Consider the following 17,600-nt stretch of genomic DNA (forward strand, 5'->3'; position numbering starts at 1 on the left):
GTTGGCAACATTGTTTCAATCTGTATGGGATTTCCATTGGTTGCTATTATGGAAATATTGTATTTCACTGTCAAAAACCTATTTGCTGCATTCAAGAGATACATAGAGAAAAATACAACTCGTATCAAGTGGAGAAAGGCTTCTCGTCCGGATATAGCCCACGACGAATTATTCATTTGTCCCTAAATTGGAAATTATTTATAGATAATTGCATAAGACATTATGATTATATAGTTAAATTTAATTTTAATGATTATATTCTTGAAACTCTGGGATAATTAAAAATGTAAATATAATTTTCTTTAAAATTTGTATGCTTTGCTCACGATATACCAAAAATAAATGTGTTTGAGGCTTACGCTTTGTAACTAACGTATTATTCAATTTTGTATAAATTATTAAAATCGACTAGGAGTTGGATTTGTGTTAACATTTATATTTCGCTAATGTTGGTCTTAGACCTCACTATTGCACATAGGGTTGAAATCAGGGCTGTGGAGTTGAGGCAATTCGACTCCGACTCTAACATTTTAATCAGCCTCGACTCCGACTCCGAGTAATATAACTACACGCAAAAAAATAATTCCTTCCTCCCAAACGAAATTTTAGACAAACAAAGTTCGTTTCTCATTTGCTTTTCGCTGTAAGGAAGTGTATTTGGAAGAAAAATATATACTTTTTGTGATAAACGTTTATTCTTTTCCAGGATGTAAAAACAATTTCATAAAGACACACTCAAAAAAAACATTGTTTTCTTGCTAATTGCATTTTCCATCACATCCTTCTCATATCCACGAGTTTTTTTAGTTCTTAACACCTTTTCCTGTAATACCAACAGTAGAAGAAATTATACGATTTTATAAATTTTTAAATTTTTTTTACCTTTCGCCTGGACGGAGAATCGAACCGCGGACCATGCACTTTGTAAGCCAACACACTAACCACTGAGCTAACAGGTTGGCTGATAAATCCCCGGTTTGACACATAGATGGCGTCGCTAGTATTAAATGTATATTATTTTTATATAGTACCAACCTTCAAATGATTCGTGTCAAAATTTGACGTCTGTAAGTCAATTAGTTTGTGAAATAGAGCGTCTTTTGTGAAGCAACTTTTGTTATTGTGAAAAAAATGGAAAAAAAGGAATTTCGTGTTTTGATAAAATACTGTTTTCTGAAGGGAAAAAAACTTGGCTTGATAATGAGTTTTCGGACTCTGCCCCAGGGAAATAAACAATAATTGATTGGTTTGCAAAATTCAAGCGTGGTGAAATGAGCACGGAGGACGGTGAACGCAGTGGACGCCTGAAAGAGGTGGTTACCGACGAAAACATCAAAAAAATTCACAAAATGATTTTGAATGACCGTAAAGTTAAGTTGATTGAGATAGCAGAGGCCTTAATGATATCAAAGGAACGTGTTGGTCATATCATTCATCAATATTTGGATATGCGGAAGCTCTGAGCAAAATGGGTGCCGCGCGAGCTCACATTTGACCAAAAACGACAACGTGTTGATGATTCTGAGCGGTGTTTGCAGCTGTTAACTCGTAATACACCCGAGTTTTTCCGTCGATATGTGACAATGGATGAAACATGGCTCCATCACTACACTCCTGAGTCCAATCGACAGTCGCTGGCAAAGTAATGGCCTCTGTTTTTTGGGATGCGCATGGAATAATTTTTATCGATTATCTTGAGAAGGGAAAAACCATCAATAGTGACTATTATATGGCGTTATTGGTGCGTATGAAGGTCGAAATCGCGGCAAAACGGCCCCATATGAAGAAGAAAAAAGTGTTGTTCCACAAAGACAACGCACCGTGCCACAAGTCATTGAGAACGATGGCAAAAATTCATGAATTGGGCTTCGAATTGCTTCCCCACCCACCGTATTCTCCATATCTGGCCACCAGCGACTTTTTCTTGTTCTCAGACCTCAAAAGGATGCTCGCAGGGAAAAAAATTTGGCTGCAATGAAGATCGCCGAAACTGAGGCCTATTTTGAGGCAAAACCGAAGGAGTACTACCAAAATGGTATCAAAAAATTGGAAGGTCGTTATAATCGTTGTGTCTCTCTTGAAGGGAACTATGTTGAATAATAAACACGAATTTTGACAAAAAATGTGTTTTTCTTTGTTAGGACGGGGACTTATCAGCTAACCTGTTATTTGTGGTCCTAAAATACCTCTGTATTTCAAGTTTAAGGCAAATCGGATAGAAAATACGGTTTCTAGAAGCCCAAGAAGAAAAATCGGGATATCGGTCTATATGGGGGCTATATAAATACATGGACCGATAGACACAATTTTTGGCACTCCTATTTGCGGCCCTAAAATACCTCTAGATTTCCAATTTCAGGGAAATCGGATAGAAACTATGGTTCCTAGAAGATCAAGAAGTAAAATTGGGAGATCGGACTATATGGGGGCTATACCAAAACATGGACCGATACACACCATTTTTAGCATACCTACGTCTGGTCCTAATATACCTTTAGATTTAAATTTTCAGCCAAATCGGATAGAAAATACAGTTTCTATAAGCCCAAGATATCGATCGGGAGATCGGTCTATATGGTGGGCTATACCAACGTCATCAATCAATCCCATTTTATCATTAAATAGTCCTGGCATAATTATAAAGCCGTGACCGAAGTTTCACGATGATACCTATACTGGAAGTATTTTTGGCCGCTAACTCCATATAACACCGACCACTGTGCCATGGTAGAGGGTGCATAAGATTCGGCCTGGCCGAACTTACGGCCGTATATATTGGAGGTGTGCGCGTGAGTGAAATTTCACTCACACTCACGCAAAATGTTTATTCACGCATGCTCATGCACGATACGTGTGGTAACCACTCACACTCACGCACATTCACGAAATGAAAACCAGTACTCACGCACGAACTACTTTTAAAGACTCACGCTCGATTCACAAAAATTCGCGTTACTCACGACAAATTCACGAGACTTAGGACATTTTCCAACCGGGAATGAGCAAAGGTAACGAAATTCATAGATAGAATATAGTTCGACAGATAAATTAACTTCAGTTAACATACGAGTAAGAATTAAATCTTGATTTTTTTCGTGAGCGTGATTTTGCAGAAATTTTATTCACGCATGACCCATTTGCTTTAGTCCCATTCACGCACATTCACGAAAATTGCTTCAGATTTTGTTTACGACTCATGTGATTCACGCGTGAATCACACTTGTCACGCGCACAACTCTGGTATATTATTGTTTTTATGTAAAACTTTCGTATGTTTCGAGATTTGAATGTAATTTTGGATTTTCTGTGCTTGTGATCTCATTTCACGAAAATTGAGGTGAATATCGAGAATAGTACAAAAAGATCGTCGAATTAATTCATATTCATAACTTGTTATGGACATTGTAACGATATGTATGCTTATAAGAAACCTTTTTCTGATTTTATAAATCTGTATAGGAAAAAAAATGTTGTGCCTTCTGACTTTCTTATATCCGTTATCTTCTGTATCTCGTTATCACGCATTAAAAAACAAGTAAGGAAAGTCTAAAGTCGGGCGGGGCCGACTATATTATACCCTGCACCACTTTGTAGATCTAAATTTTAGATACCATATCACATCCGTCAAAATGGGAAACATTTAAATCTGAAGCAATTTTAAGGACACTTCGCAAAAGGTTATTTATGATTTATCGCTCGATATATATGTATTAGAAGTTTAGGAAAATTAGAGTAATTTTTACAACTTTTAGACTAAGCTGTGGCGATTTAACAAGCAAAATGTTGGTATTTTGACCATTTTTGTCGAAATCAGAAAAACATATATATGGGAGCTATATCTAAATCTGAACCGATGTCAACCAAATTTGGCACGCATAGCTACAATGCTAATTCTACTCCCTGTGCAAAATTTCAACTAGGTTAGGTTAGGTTAAAGTGGCAGCCCGATTAAGATTCAGGCTCACTTAGACTATTCAGTCCATACCACATTAACTAAAAGTACCTATTACATATGGGCACTTCTAGTTTTAACCGCTGAACCTTCTTGATTATTTTTCTTTGTTGAACCAACCAGATTGTTCCAAAAATATTAGCAGACTGCTTAAGTTAACGTTTTCCAGATCCGCCAGTAATCTGAAGCTATATGCTCCTAAAAGTTGCTTGCGCTTTACACAAAATGCAGGACACTCACACAAGAGGTGTTTAATTGATTCTTTTTCCTCCGCATCATGACAGCTCATACAATAGTCATTATACTTCGCGCCAATAGTTTTTGCAAAATCTCCTATCAGGCAGCGACCCGTTATAGCAGATATCAGGAGTGATATCTGACGTCTCGAGAACATTAGCATATCTAGTGTGCGGTTTAAGTTGAAATGGGGCCATATTTGCTTGGTGTCGTTACAACCCTTGCAATTCTCCCATCGAACATTTGCCATCATAACAGCCTTCTCACGCAGCATGAGCTTGCAGGTAGCTAGGGGCATACCAACAAATTCTAGTTCCCCTGGAATATGTAAGGTAGTCCCTAGCCTTGCCAACTCATCCGCTTCGCAGTTCCCCGGTATGTTCCTATGGCCAGGCACCCATATTAGGTGAATATTGTACTGCTCAGCCATCTCATTGAGAGATTTGCGGCAATCGATGGCCGTTTTCGAGTTGAGGAACACAGAGTCCAAGGATTTTATTGCAGGTTGACTGTCTGAGTATATATTAATGCCCACATTTTTTGGAACATTACTTCTCAGCCAATTCGCCACCTCTCTTCTTGCTAATATTTCAGCCTGAAAAACACTACAGTGATCAGGTAATCTTTTCGCTATTCGAAGTTCCAGATCTTTAGAATATACTCCGAAACCCACTTGGCCATCCAATTTGGAGCCATCAGTGTAGAAATCTATATATCTTTTATTACCCGGGGTCCGTGTACACCACGCCTCACTGTTGGGAATTAGAGTCTCAAACTTTTTGTCGAAAAGTGGACTCGCCAAAGTGTAATCCACTACGTTAGGCACATCTGGCATTATTTTGAGGACCGAACTGTGACCGTAACTTTTTTCCGACCACAGCGATAGCTCGCGCAACCGCACAGCCGTTGTTGCAGCTGACTGTTTGGCCAAAATGTCTAAAGGCAATAGATGCAGTATGACATTAAGGGAGTTTGTTCCTGTCTTGCTGAATGCACCTGAGATACACAAGCACGCCATACGCTGAACTTTGTCTAAACTTGTCGGCTGGTGAAGTGCCGGCCACCAGACTACAACACCATATAGCATTATAGGTCTAACCACTGCCGTGCTTAAAGTTCAGTTTCCTGTCCAAAATAACGCCAAGGTATTTTGCACACTCCCTAAAGGGAATTTCAATACCCCCTAAGGAAATGAGCCTAACCGTGGGAGTTTTGCGATCTTTGCAGTACATGACTATTTCTGTCTTTGCAGGATTTACCCCAAGACCATTATCTTTCGCCCATTTCTCAGTCATCCGGAGGGCTCTCTGTATAATATCTCTAATTGTTGATGGGAATTTTCCCCTGACTGCTAGCGCCACATCATCTGCGTACGCCACCACTTGTATCCTTTCTTTTTCTAGGGAAACCAGAAGGTCGTTTATAGCAACATTCCAAAGAAGAAGTGATAGAACTCCTCCTTGAGGAGTGCCTCTGTTCACATACTTTTGTATGTTTGCTTGTCCTAGTGTGGCTGAAATACGTCTCTTCATTAGCAGTTCGTCTAACAGCCTGAGTATACATGGATCAACATTCAGAGTTGTCAGTCCATTTAATATCGAGCTCGGATGGACATTATTGAACGCCCCTTCGATGTCTAGAAACGCCACGATTGTGTATTCTTTGACAGATAGTGAGCTTTCAATAAAGCTGACTAGTTCATGTAGTGCGGTCTCAGTAGACCTGCCCTTCGAGTATGCATGCTGTCGTTTCGAGAACAAACTTGAATCGATGCTAGTTCTAAGATAAATATCTATCATCCTCTCCAGAGTCTTAAGTAGGAATGAGGATAAGCTGATTGGTCGGAAATCCTCCGCCCTCGAGTGAGAGGCTTTTCCCGCTTTAGGTATGAAAACGACTTTTGTTTCCCTCCACTTTCCTGGGATATATGATAAGTTGATACATCCTTTATATATCACCGACAACCAGGGGATAATTTTGTCAGTTACAGCTTGTAACTCCGCCGGAGTAATTCCATCAGGTCCAGGGGATTTGAATGGTCCAAAGCTATTTAGCGCCCATCTTATTCTAGTTTCTGATACAATTTCCTCGACAGGAAACGACCGCTGAGCAACTGTGGCACCGCCAGTACATGGTTCAACCGTCTGATTTCCAGGAAAATGTGTGTCCAATAGTACCTCCAGCGTCTCCTCACTGGACGTTGTCCAATTGCCCTCCGATGTTTTAATGAAACCTGGAGCGGAGTTGGTGGATGCTAGAACCTTCCGTAGTCTGGAAGCCTCGGACGTATTCTCAATACTGCTGCAGTAAGCATTCCAAGAGTTATGCTGAGCCTTTCTCAGTTCTCGCTTGTATCCTCTCAGATTCTTCTTGTAAGCGTCCCAGTCCTCAGGGGCTCTGGTGGACTTTGCCTTGTTAAAGAGCTTCCTGCAGGATTTCCTCATATTACTTAATTCCGTAGACCACCATGGTGGTCGATGTTTCCCCCTTGGCTTTCCTCTAGGGCATGCAGCTTTCAGTGAGATGTTGAAGGCCTTAGTAATCCGCTCCACTGCGTGTTCGATATCTTGCACATTTCTCATATTTGTCTCTGTTATTTCCGGTATCATCATATTGAACGATTCCCTATACCTATTCCAGTCAGCTTTCCTAACATTTGGCGGAAATATGATCTTGGTGATATGAACATCAAATTTGAAACTGATGTAGCGATGATCTGAGAAGCTGTGTTCACTTAAAACCTGCCACTCAGATATCATTTCATTCAGTTCTTGCGAGGCCAAGGTGATGTCCAAAACCTCTTGCCTGTTTTTAGTGACAAAGGTTGGGACATCTCCCTTGTTGCAAACTACCAGATTAGTACGCAAAATAAACTCTATTAGCGACTCTCCCCTTGCATTAGTATCACTACTTCCCCATATACTATGATGTGCATTCGCATCGCATCCCATAATGAGTTTCGTCTTTGTTTTCAGTGACTCCTCCACTAAGGTCTTAACGGCATATGGAGGCATCTCCCTGTCATGTCCCATGTAGACCGAAGATACCCAATATTTGCATTTGGCTATTTCTAAACTTGCAACGACAGTGTCTGTTCAACTAAATCGGCGTTAAAAATTGGCCTCTGTGGTCATATGAGTGTAAATCGGGCGAAAGCTATATATGGGAGCTATATCTAAATCTGAACCGATTTGGCTGATATTCTGCAAGTTTTTCGAGACTCATAAAATATTCGGATGTACGGAATTTGAGGAAGATCGGTTGATATACACGCCAATTATGACCAGATCGGTGAAAAATATATATGGCAGCTATATCTAAATCTGAACCGATTTTTTCCAAAATCAATAGGGATTGTCTTTGAGCCGAAACAGGACCCTATACCAAATTTTAGGACAATCGGACTAAAACTGCGAGCTGTACTTTGCACACAAAAATACATCAACAGACAGACAGACAGACAGACAGACAGACGGACAGACAGACAGACAGACGGACATCGCTAAATCGACTCAGAATTTAATTCTAAGACGATCGGTATACTAAACGATGGGTCTCAGACCAGGGTTGGCCTGTCGCAAACTGTGACTTTTGCGACATACGTTTACGACGGTATAATATGTATGTCGCAAAAGTCGTAAACCTAGTGTAGAAAACCTAATTTGGAATTAAAGAGATTGTGAATATTTTTTTAATTTAATTTAGTTAAGCTCCCCGATAAAAGGTATGCAAAAAATGTTCTATATTGTACTTATTCAAAACTCTACTAGATTTACATCTCTCATTCACAACTTGAAACTATTCTTGGTTTTCGTGGACCGAGCTTTAGTTGCATCAACGAATGACTAGCTACAATTTTGAAAATTTTTAATTAGTATGGAAATTGGCTCTAAAAGGCCAAAAAGTGATTTTATAAAATTTTCTCTAAACAGCAATTCACTTATATAAGACTTAACATAAGTAGTTTTCCTTCCTTCCAGTTTCTGCAGTAATTTGTGAAAGGTTAACTATGAGCGAGTACCGACCGTCACCTTTATTGCACCATCGAGTAGTTTATAGTAATTTTGGCTTCGAGTTTCCAATTGAAATAACTATATTCTTAAGTATTTTAAACTCGTTAATAATTTTATGAACATTCCTGTGAATTGAAACTTCTTCGCATATATCAACATCTTGGATATCATTCGCTGCCTATCTGAAGGGTCTGAAGTATTTGGAGTTTGCGACGTTTGCTACTTTTTCTACATTTACGACGTGTATGTGACGTTTACGACGTTTACAACTTTGCGACAGTCGCAAACCTTAAAATGTTTGATACAGACCATCTCTGTCAAAGACTTTTCCTTTTTGGCGTTACATACAAATGCACAAACTTATTATACCCTGTACCACAGTAGTGGTGAAGGGTATAAAAATGAAGAAGGATCCACCATTGCCACAAGAAGAATTTACCCCCATATACCCCCATTAAAACTAAAACTCTTTGTTGGGATAGTTTATATATATTTGTATATATATATAAATTTATTTACAAAACTAAAAGATAAAAACTATTACAACTTAAAACATAAATTATAAATTATGCTTCTTTTACATGCAATTTTATCGGTCACTGCAAATTATCAATAATAATAATATTTGTTTTTTTTTTATTATTATTTATTATAATAATTATAGATTATAACATTTGTTGATGTTGTGTATTATCGATTAACTACATCCATGGTTAAAATAACAATATATTTTATAACTTGGGTTTTTCTTTTGTGTTTTGTGATTTGATGTATATATAGTATATGGGATTTGTTTTTATATCGATTTTTATCATACGTATTTATTTGTATATATATATTTGCCATTTGTATATAAGTATGTATATGTATATATTAATAATGGATGATTTTATTTTTTTTATTTTAGTATTATTATATAGTTTTTTTTTCAGTATAGTTTTTATAAGTGGTTTATCGTTACGATTATGATGCTGTACATTGATTTCATATTTTTTTATTTGTTTTAGTTGTTTTTTTTTTTTTTTTTTATTTAAAAAATATTTTTAATATTTTTTTAATTTATTGAATTTTATACATTTATTTATATGAATATAGGTTTTCTTCATATTTTATTAATGATTCTTGAATTGTTTGTTTTTTTATTTAAATATTTTCCTTTTATGAGTGAAACATCCATAAACTTTAACAATTAATTATTGATTTTTCTATGTAGTTAGTTTTTGTTTTCACTTTCCTCATAAAACTATTCGAATTTCTGATTTTATAGTTTTTTTTTGTTTTGTTTATAAATCAAATGTTTTATGCATTTGTTTTTACTTTTTGGTTTAAATATGTTTGGCCCCCGAAAGTAAGAAACTAATATCCAATAGTGAAACTGATTAATAAGAAAAAAACTGAAAAGAAGTCATCTACCATGCAGAGAGGAAAGACGGACAGTATAAATATATATATATATATATATATATATATATATATATATATATATATATATATATATATATATATATATATATATATATATATATATATATATATATATATATATATATATATATATATATATATATATATTTTTTTTTTTTAATATTGTTATTAAAGATTTTTTGCATATATGTTTTATGATGTTCTACCTTTAAGCACTAACATGAAGTATGTTTTTATCTTTCTAGATATTCTTTTCCACAAAATATTTCATTTATCACTACGCAAATTACAGTTACAGATTTTTTTTCTCATTTCTAACTTTTATAATTTTTGTTTTTTTTTTTTTTTAAATTTAAGTTTTATAATATATTACAGAGCTGGATAAAGTTTCACGTACATTAATGCATAGTTAGATTTTGTTCATTTGATATAGGATATATGTGGAATAGGGGATATATATATAATTCTTTTTGTTGTCGTTTTAGTTCGAAAAGATCAATTTTTGAAACAAAAAACGGAAATCTTAGAATTCATGTATTATAATTTGAAATGCCAAACTAAAAAAAAAACAGTAAAAAAAACCTAATGAAATTTTCTTAAAATGGTAAGTCCCTTTTGGACCACAAAAACAAAACAAAATTTTTTTTTCTTCTTAGGTTAAAATATATGTAAGTATGGACATAAAGTTGGACTTTCAAGAACCTTTGAGAAAAAAATTACTGTTCCTTCTTATCTTGCAAAAAGGGTATGGCAAAAATGTGGAATTAAAACTTATACTGTAATCTGCACTAAAAAAATATTGACCTAATAAGAAAGATTATGCAACTTAAATTTTAGGATATGCAATTTACTCAATATTAAGAGAAGATTTCCTTAAAATAAATAAATAATAAATAAAAAATACATTTAAATTAAAAGAAAGTTCATAATTTTTGGACACGAATCTTCATTATGTAAAGTCATATGCCTTTGAGCTAAGGCAAATTTCCCTTAAATTTAAAAGAAAACATTTTTAATTTAAAGAAATCATATTTAAATTAACTGATTTAATGAATATTTTGATAAAAGATATAAAAGTCTTAAAAAATATGCTAATACCTATTTTAAAGACTTTTCAATTTTGGTTTAAAGTATATATTTTTTTTTAATTAGGAAAATTTGAATTTTTAAACTGATACTATTTAGTACATAAATACCTTTGTAGATATATCGCTAATACAAAACGAAAATTCGATGAGATCTTTATGATAATTTTAAATTTATAGAGCTCAGATTTAAAGAAAGATTGGTACCTAAAAATGTCTTTATTTTAAAGAAACAGCAACTTTGTCTCGCAATCAATATCTACATGCTGGAAGGAAGGTCAAAATCTTTGAAATCAAGTAGACTTTTTTTTGTGTGTATTAATTGGCTCCTCTGGTCGTAAGAATCATACCGCTATATTCTAGAAATAGTTTAAAAAATTACTTTAATATGCAACTTAATTGCTTTTTACAACAGAGATACACATACTCCAATGTGGTATCACAATGGACTGAATAGTCTAAGTGAGCCTGATACATCGCGCTGCCACCTAACCTAACCTACCCTACACATACTCTTAATGCCATATTGCATCCATTGCTTTAAAAGGTATTTCCCAAATCGTCTACAGCAACAATGAAAGTTATACAGCAAATGCTACACTGAAAAATATATTGACCTAATATGGAAGATTATGCAACTTAAATTTTAGGACTCGAAATTTACGCAATGATAAGTACAAAATTCTTTAAAATAATGACATTTTAATTAAAAGAAAGTTTATAATCCTTGCTTCAAAAAATTTTTTTCATTAAATTTAGGACACAAATCTTGAAATTCTGCGTCCCTCTGTTGAAGTTGTAGATCTTTGAAGTAAGGCAAATGTTCCTTAAAATAAGGAAAAACATTTTTAATATAAAGAAATCGTCTTTAACTCAACTGACATAGTGAATTTTTAAATTTAAGATAAAAATGCTTCAAATATAGGCTAAGAATTATTTTAAGGATTTGCATCTTTGGTTTAAAGTTTTTTTAGCATTAAGAAAACAGTTTTTACTTTGAAGTACTTGGCATAATTTGGATTTTGAAACTGGAATTTGTTTGTACATGAATACCTTTATTAATATATCGCAATCTGAGAATAAAAATTCTATGAATGAGATCGGTATCCAATTTTAATTTTATCGATCCTAGATTTAAAGCCAGGGAGGTCTGTAAAAAATGTCTTTATTTTAAAGAAGCCGCATCTGTGGCTCGGAATCAATACCAAAATCCTTAAAGGAAGGTCAAAATCTTTGGATCCAGTAAACTTTTTTTTGAGTGTATGCAAGAAGAATATGAGCAAAGCATGTTCCTTAGGCTCGTTGGTTGAAGGGATAATTTTCAAACAACTTTGCAGCTACTACGACAAGCTTGCATAAATGTTTTTTTCTTATTTGTAGACAAGGGAATTTTGAGAATTATATGGGAATTGAGAATTTTTTTTATCAAATAATTATATTTAATACAAATTATTTCTTTATACAAAATCTCAGAAGATGGTTAGTGACACTAAAAAAAATATATTGGAAAAAATCGATTGTTTCTACGACCTCAAGCTGAACAAATTTAAAAATCATAATAATCACAAAATAGGTCTACAACATTCTAAAAATATAATTTATTAAATACTAAAAAAAAAAACTAAAAACAAAGTTTTTAGGATGTGAGGAATGAAATTAATTCCTGAATTAATTCCAATTTACTTGAAATGTTAAAAGTAAACCATGTATTCATGAAACCATTTATTAACCCCCATTATTTTATTTTTTGTTAATTTTATATGAAATTATTTTTAAGTTCATCTTGTAGGAATACGAACTGTTTTATGTCCAAATCAATTTCTTACTCTCAGGTAGAACAATTTCTACCCCGCTTTGTGCAGATATTTGCAATTATAATTTAAACTACACTCAAAAAAAAAAAATGAACTCTCTATTCCACTGAAGCCAATTTAACTTTATTTTAGTTCATGGAATTATTATGTTTGGAGAAAGTTTTTTTTTACTCTAATAATTTTTTGGGAACGTTAGTTAAATGAACTAAAAAACGGGAAAAAATTATACATAAATTAAGCATAAAGATTTACTAAATTCGTATTTCTCATAAAATAGTTTCTTATTTCTTTAAATTTGTAAATTTTACTAAAAATGCGTCCATCGTGAACTTCGTATGTCACTAAAGACATTCTTGCAATTTTGAACTCCAATTTTTTATTTCAAACTACAAACTTTTCTTTAACAAGTGGAAAAAAATAATTATGTCTTCATAAATTTTCTTGAATTTGCCGAAAAATATTTATTTATTTTTGTGATATCGGCGTGATGTCAGCGTTTGTAATATTGTTTAGTTAAATTTTTATCAAAATATTCAAAATGTTCTAAAATTAACCCAAAGTTTTCTTCCTGGTGGGTTCACTGTATTTTCAGTGTACGGGTAGAAATGGATCGGTACGATAATATTTCTTATCTTATCTGGCCAAGAAAATTCCGTATTTATATTTAAAAAAGGAATATACAAAGTTTTAAAATAAAAGAAAAATAATATTGAAAACTATAAATTTATAAATTTCTGCAAAAAACAGCATTCGATTAACGGTCTAGTTTATACACTGAAAAAAGCATGTCCGGCTCCAATGATTTTGTTTTTACTCTAATGTTTTTGGTATTGATTCTGAGCCGAAAAAGCGGAGAATTCAAGTAAGGATACTTTTAAGACACCATTCCCTTTTAAATTTGGGTTTGGCGTACTTCACAAACAACAAAACAAAACAACTCCGTTGAAAAATCTATCGATTTTAGGCAATGATAAAACTTTATATCAACAACGTGCGTTTTCTACACTGAAAAAAATATTGACCTAATATGGAAGATTATGCAACTTAAATTTTAGGACTCAAAATGTACACAAAGCTAAGGACAAAATTCTTTAAAACAATGACATTTTAATTAAAAGAAAATTTATAATCCTTGCTTAAAACATTTTTTTCATTAAATTTAGGACACAAATCTTGAAATTTTGCGTCTCTCTGCTGAAGTTGTAGATTTTTGAAGTAAGGCAAATTTTCCTTAAAATAAAGAAAAACATTTTTAATTTGAAGATATCGTCTTTAACTCAACTGACATATTGAATTTTTAAATTTAAGCCAAAAACGTTTCAAATATAGGCTACGACTAATTTTAAGGATTTGCATCTTTGGTTTAAAGTTTTTTTAGCATTAGGAAAACTGTTGTTACTTTGTAGTATGTTACATGGCATAATTTGGATTTTGAAATTGGAATTTGTTTGTACATAAATACCTTTATTAATATATCGCAAAACGGAAATAAAAACTCGATGAATGAGATCTGTATCCAATTTTAATTTTATTGATCCTAGATTTAAAGCCAGGGCGGTCCGTAAAAATATCTTTATTTTAAAGAAGCCGCATCTTTGGCTCAATACCAAAATCCTTAAGGGAATGTCAAAATCTTTGGATCCAAGTAAACCTTTTTTTGAGTGTATGTTAAGCAAAATTTTCATTCGTATTTTAAAGGCATGAAATCTTTGGCCTAATGACAATATTCTTTTCAGTGTAACAATTTTAGGTTTTAGAATTTCACCCAAAGATATTCAAGAACCAAAAAGAGTTTTTTTATTTATAAATTTCAGAACTATAATATTTTTCAAAGCTACTACATGAGATAAAAAAATTGTTTGCTATTATGGCTTAATTTTTTGGAGAAAAATTAAAATTTTTGAGCAAACACAAGCACGGTTGCCACATTTGGTGGAATTCTACCAAAAATGATCGATTTTTTACTGTTTGGTTGATTGGTAGAAATTTTAATGTTTTGGTAGATTTTGCAAAATATTCCTCTCCAACTAAGAGGTAATTCAAAATTCATAATAATTTTATCAAAATTTTCTATAGAAATAACAATTTGTCAAAATTTTCTATAGTAATAAAATTTTGACAACATTTTCTATAGAAATAAAATTTTGACAAAATTTGCTACAGAAATAAAATTTTGAAAATTTTTTCTATAGAAATAAAATTTTTCAATGGAAAAAAATTATGACAAAATTTTTTATGGAAATAAAATTTTGACAAAATTATTTATAGAAACAAAATTTTGTCAAAATTTTCTATAGAAATAAAATTTTGACAAATTTTTCTATGGAAATAAAATTTTGCAAAATAAGATTTTTTGTTTATAGCTTTTTTGGGTAAAATTTTGGTCGATTATTCATAATTTTATAATTTTAATATGAGTTAGAAATATTTCTATAGAAAACACATTTTGACAACTTTTTCTATAGAAATCAAATTTTGGCAAAATTTCCTAAAGAAATAAACTTTAGACAATTTTTTCTATAGGAATAAAATTTTTCTATGGAAATAAAATTATGACAAAATTTTTTTTATAGAAATACAATTTTGACAAAATTATCTATAGAAATAAAATTTTGACAAATTTTTCTATGGAAATAAAATTTTGACAAATTTTTCTATGGAAATAAATTTTGAAAAATAAGATTTTTTTTTGATAGCATTTTTGGGTAAAATTTTGGTAGATTATTTCGGACTCGATTGGCAACCGTGAACACAAGATATATTCATAATTTTATAATTTTAATATTAATTACCTTTTTTGTTTGTTTTGACCGAGCTAAACCATTTGTTAGTGCAATCGTGTTTAAAAAGAGAGACAATGTTTGCAAACATCGACTACTTTCCGTCTTTCAACGGGCTGTTTGGTTTTACTAGATTTTATTTTTATTTTTGCTAACAAAATTCTTTGGGTGTATAGTATATTTAAAATACCAATATCAGCATATTCCAAATATTAACTTTTTAGAGTAATTGCGAAATATTGGAGAGAATATTTAAAACACAATTTGTAACTTGGAAGGTGTTTTAAATGCGATGTTCAAAAATTTTAAGAAAATTAGAAGAATAAAAAAAAAATACATACGATTTGAAGCATAGATCCCGGAAATTGCGTTCTCAAAATATCGAAGAAATACAGGTTTTTGTTAAAGAATTTTAAATTATTAAACGAAAATTCTGTAAATGTAAAGTTGTAATTACATTTTGTATTTTAAATAGGAAAAATGCGAAATAAACTGCATAAACTTTATAATTGAACAAATATCTACGTAAGAGTAGCATAAAAACAGAAAATAAAATAGAAGAAGATGAATAATTTAATATATAAAATGATGGAGAATTAATTTAATGGGTTATTAAATATTTAATTTTTTAGGAATTAAAAAAGAAAAAATAATGAAATCACATATAAAGCAAAAAGATTTCTCATAAAAGTCTTAAAAATTACTATTCTTATATTTTCTTTTTATAAGGCAAAAAAAAAAACTTACAAATAAGCAAAAGAAAAATAACAGAAATAAAAATATAAATAAATATTTAAAATATACAATTAAAAAAAAAAATAACAATTAAAATATTTTTAGTATTTTTTCAAATGATTTGATGTACAGATCTTTGAAATTGCAACATCCAACAATCATATTGTATCAAATTTGAAATAAACATTCGATACAAGATAGATTTCTGAATCATATCGGGTGATCGGTTTATATGGTGGTTTATATCAGAAAATCGACCAAATAGCCCCTGCTAGCAATAAAATAGAAGATAGACAACTTAATATAACAAATTATGGGATTTGTTTTTTTAAAGAAAATAAAAAAAATCACATATAAAATAAAAAATAATAATATACATTAAAATATATATAAAATATGTCTCACAAAACACTTTTAAAATACTATTCTTTGAAGAAAAGAAAAATAACAGAAATAAATATTAAAAAAAAAAAAAATATATATATATATATATATATATATATATATATATATATATATATATATATATATATATATATATATATATATATATATATATATATATATATATATATATATATATATATATATATATATATATATATATATATATATATATATATATATATATATATATAATAGCCTTCGTAGCTAGTGCTTTAATGTTTATTATATAAAAATGTTAATATTTATATATAAACATAAAAATATTTAAAATATAAAAACGAAACAGAAATAAAAAATTTATTTAAAATATTTTCAATATATTATCATTAATTTTCAACAACTTTCAATTCTATCATTATACAATAAGTATTTTTTCTATTTTTTGTTAATAAATGCATAAAAATAAAAAAATGATAAAAAAAAACTGAAACAAAAACTCTAAAAAAATGGTTAGTACATAAAATTAAAGAAGAATTCAAAAAAGAAAACAAAAAATATATATAAAATATTTTTCGATTAATTTTCAACAACTTTCAATTCCATCAGTATACAATTATAACTTTCTTTCTATTTTTTATATTTTTTTTTAACTGAAAACTTTTCATTCCCATAATATTACATTTTACATTCAATTTCAGCCCTCCTGTTTAAATTTGTTTCTTTGTAACATTTATTTTATTTTTTGTGTTTTTTCTTTGAAAATGAATTCAATTGGCCTTTGGTTACTGCATTGTGTGTGTGGGTGTGTATATATGTGTTGGTATTCATTTAGTGGAGCTATGGGTTTTTGTTATTCATTTTGTGGTTAGTCTTCTTGACGAGTTACATCGCTTGTTCTACTGCATTCAGCAGAAAGCCACAGTGAAAGGCTGGTATTTTACGCTGTAGCCCCCTGAAATCTCTTTTATTTGAGTAGTTTGACTAATGCTATTGGATTTGCCGAATTATTGCATTTTCTTCTCCTCATGGGCTTTCTTCACTATGGCCAATTTTGAGTGAGGCGATGCAGGTGATAGGGTTCGATAGGGAGCCTCTTTGGTGCCATGCAAAACCAGAGACCAATCGATTAGCCAGCCCGAACGAGGTTGATTTGAATTGAAACGTGCCTGTGG

At 31.4% G+C, this 17,600-nt stretch overlaps 1 protein-coding gene across 1 annotated transcript in view; it reads right to left on the reverse strand.

Moving 5' to 3' along the window:
- Positions 1-17,363: 17,363 nt before the first annotated feature.
- amon (prohormone processing protease amontillado) overlaps positions 17,364-17,600 on the reverse strand; it is a 296,714-nt gene continuing 296,477 nt past the window's right edge. Inside the window, exon 12 of the mRNA XM_075291666.1 lies at positions 17,364-17,594. Coding sequence (XP_075147781.1) covers positions 17,433-17,594 — 162 coding nt within the window. The 3' untranslated portion in view covers positions 17,364-17,432. The remainder of the gene's footprint in view (positions 17,595-17,600) is intronic.

The sequence above is a fragment of the Haematobia irritans genome, chromosome 1 (assembly GCF_050003625.1).
Source record: "Haematobia irritans isolate KBUSLIRL chromosome 1, ASM5000362v1, whole genome shotgun sequence".
In the NCBI taxonomy this organism is placed as follows: Eukaryota; Metazoa; Arthropoda; class Insecta; order Diptera; family Muscidae; genus Haematobia; species Haematobia irritans.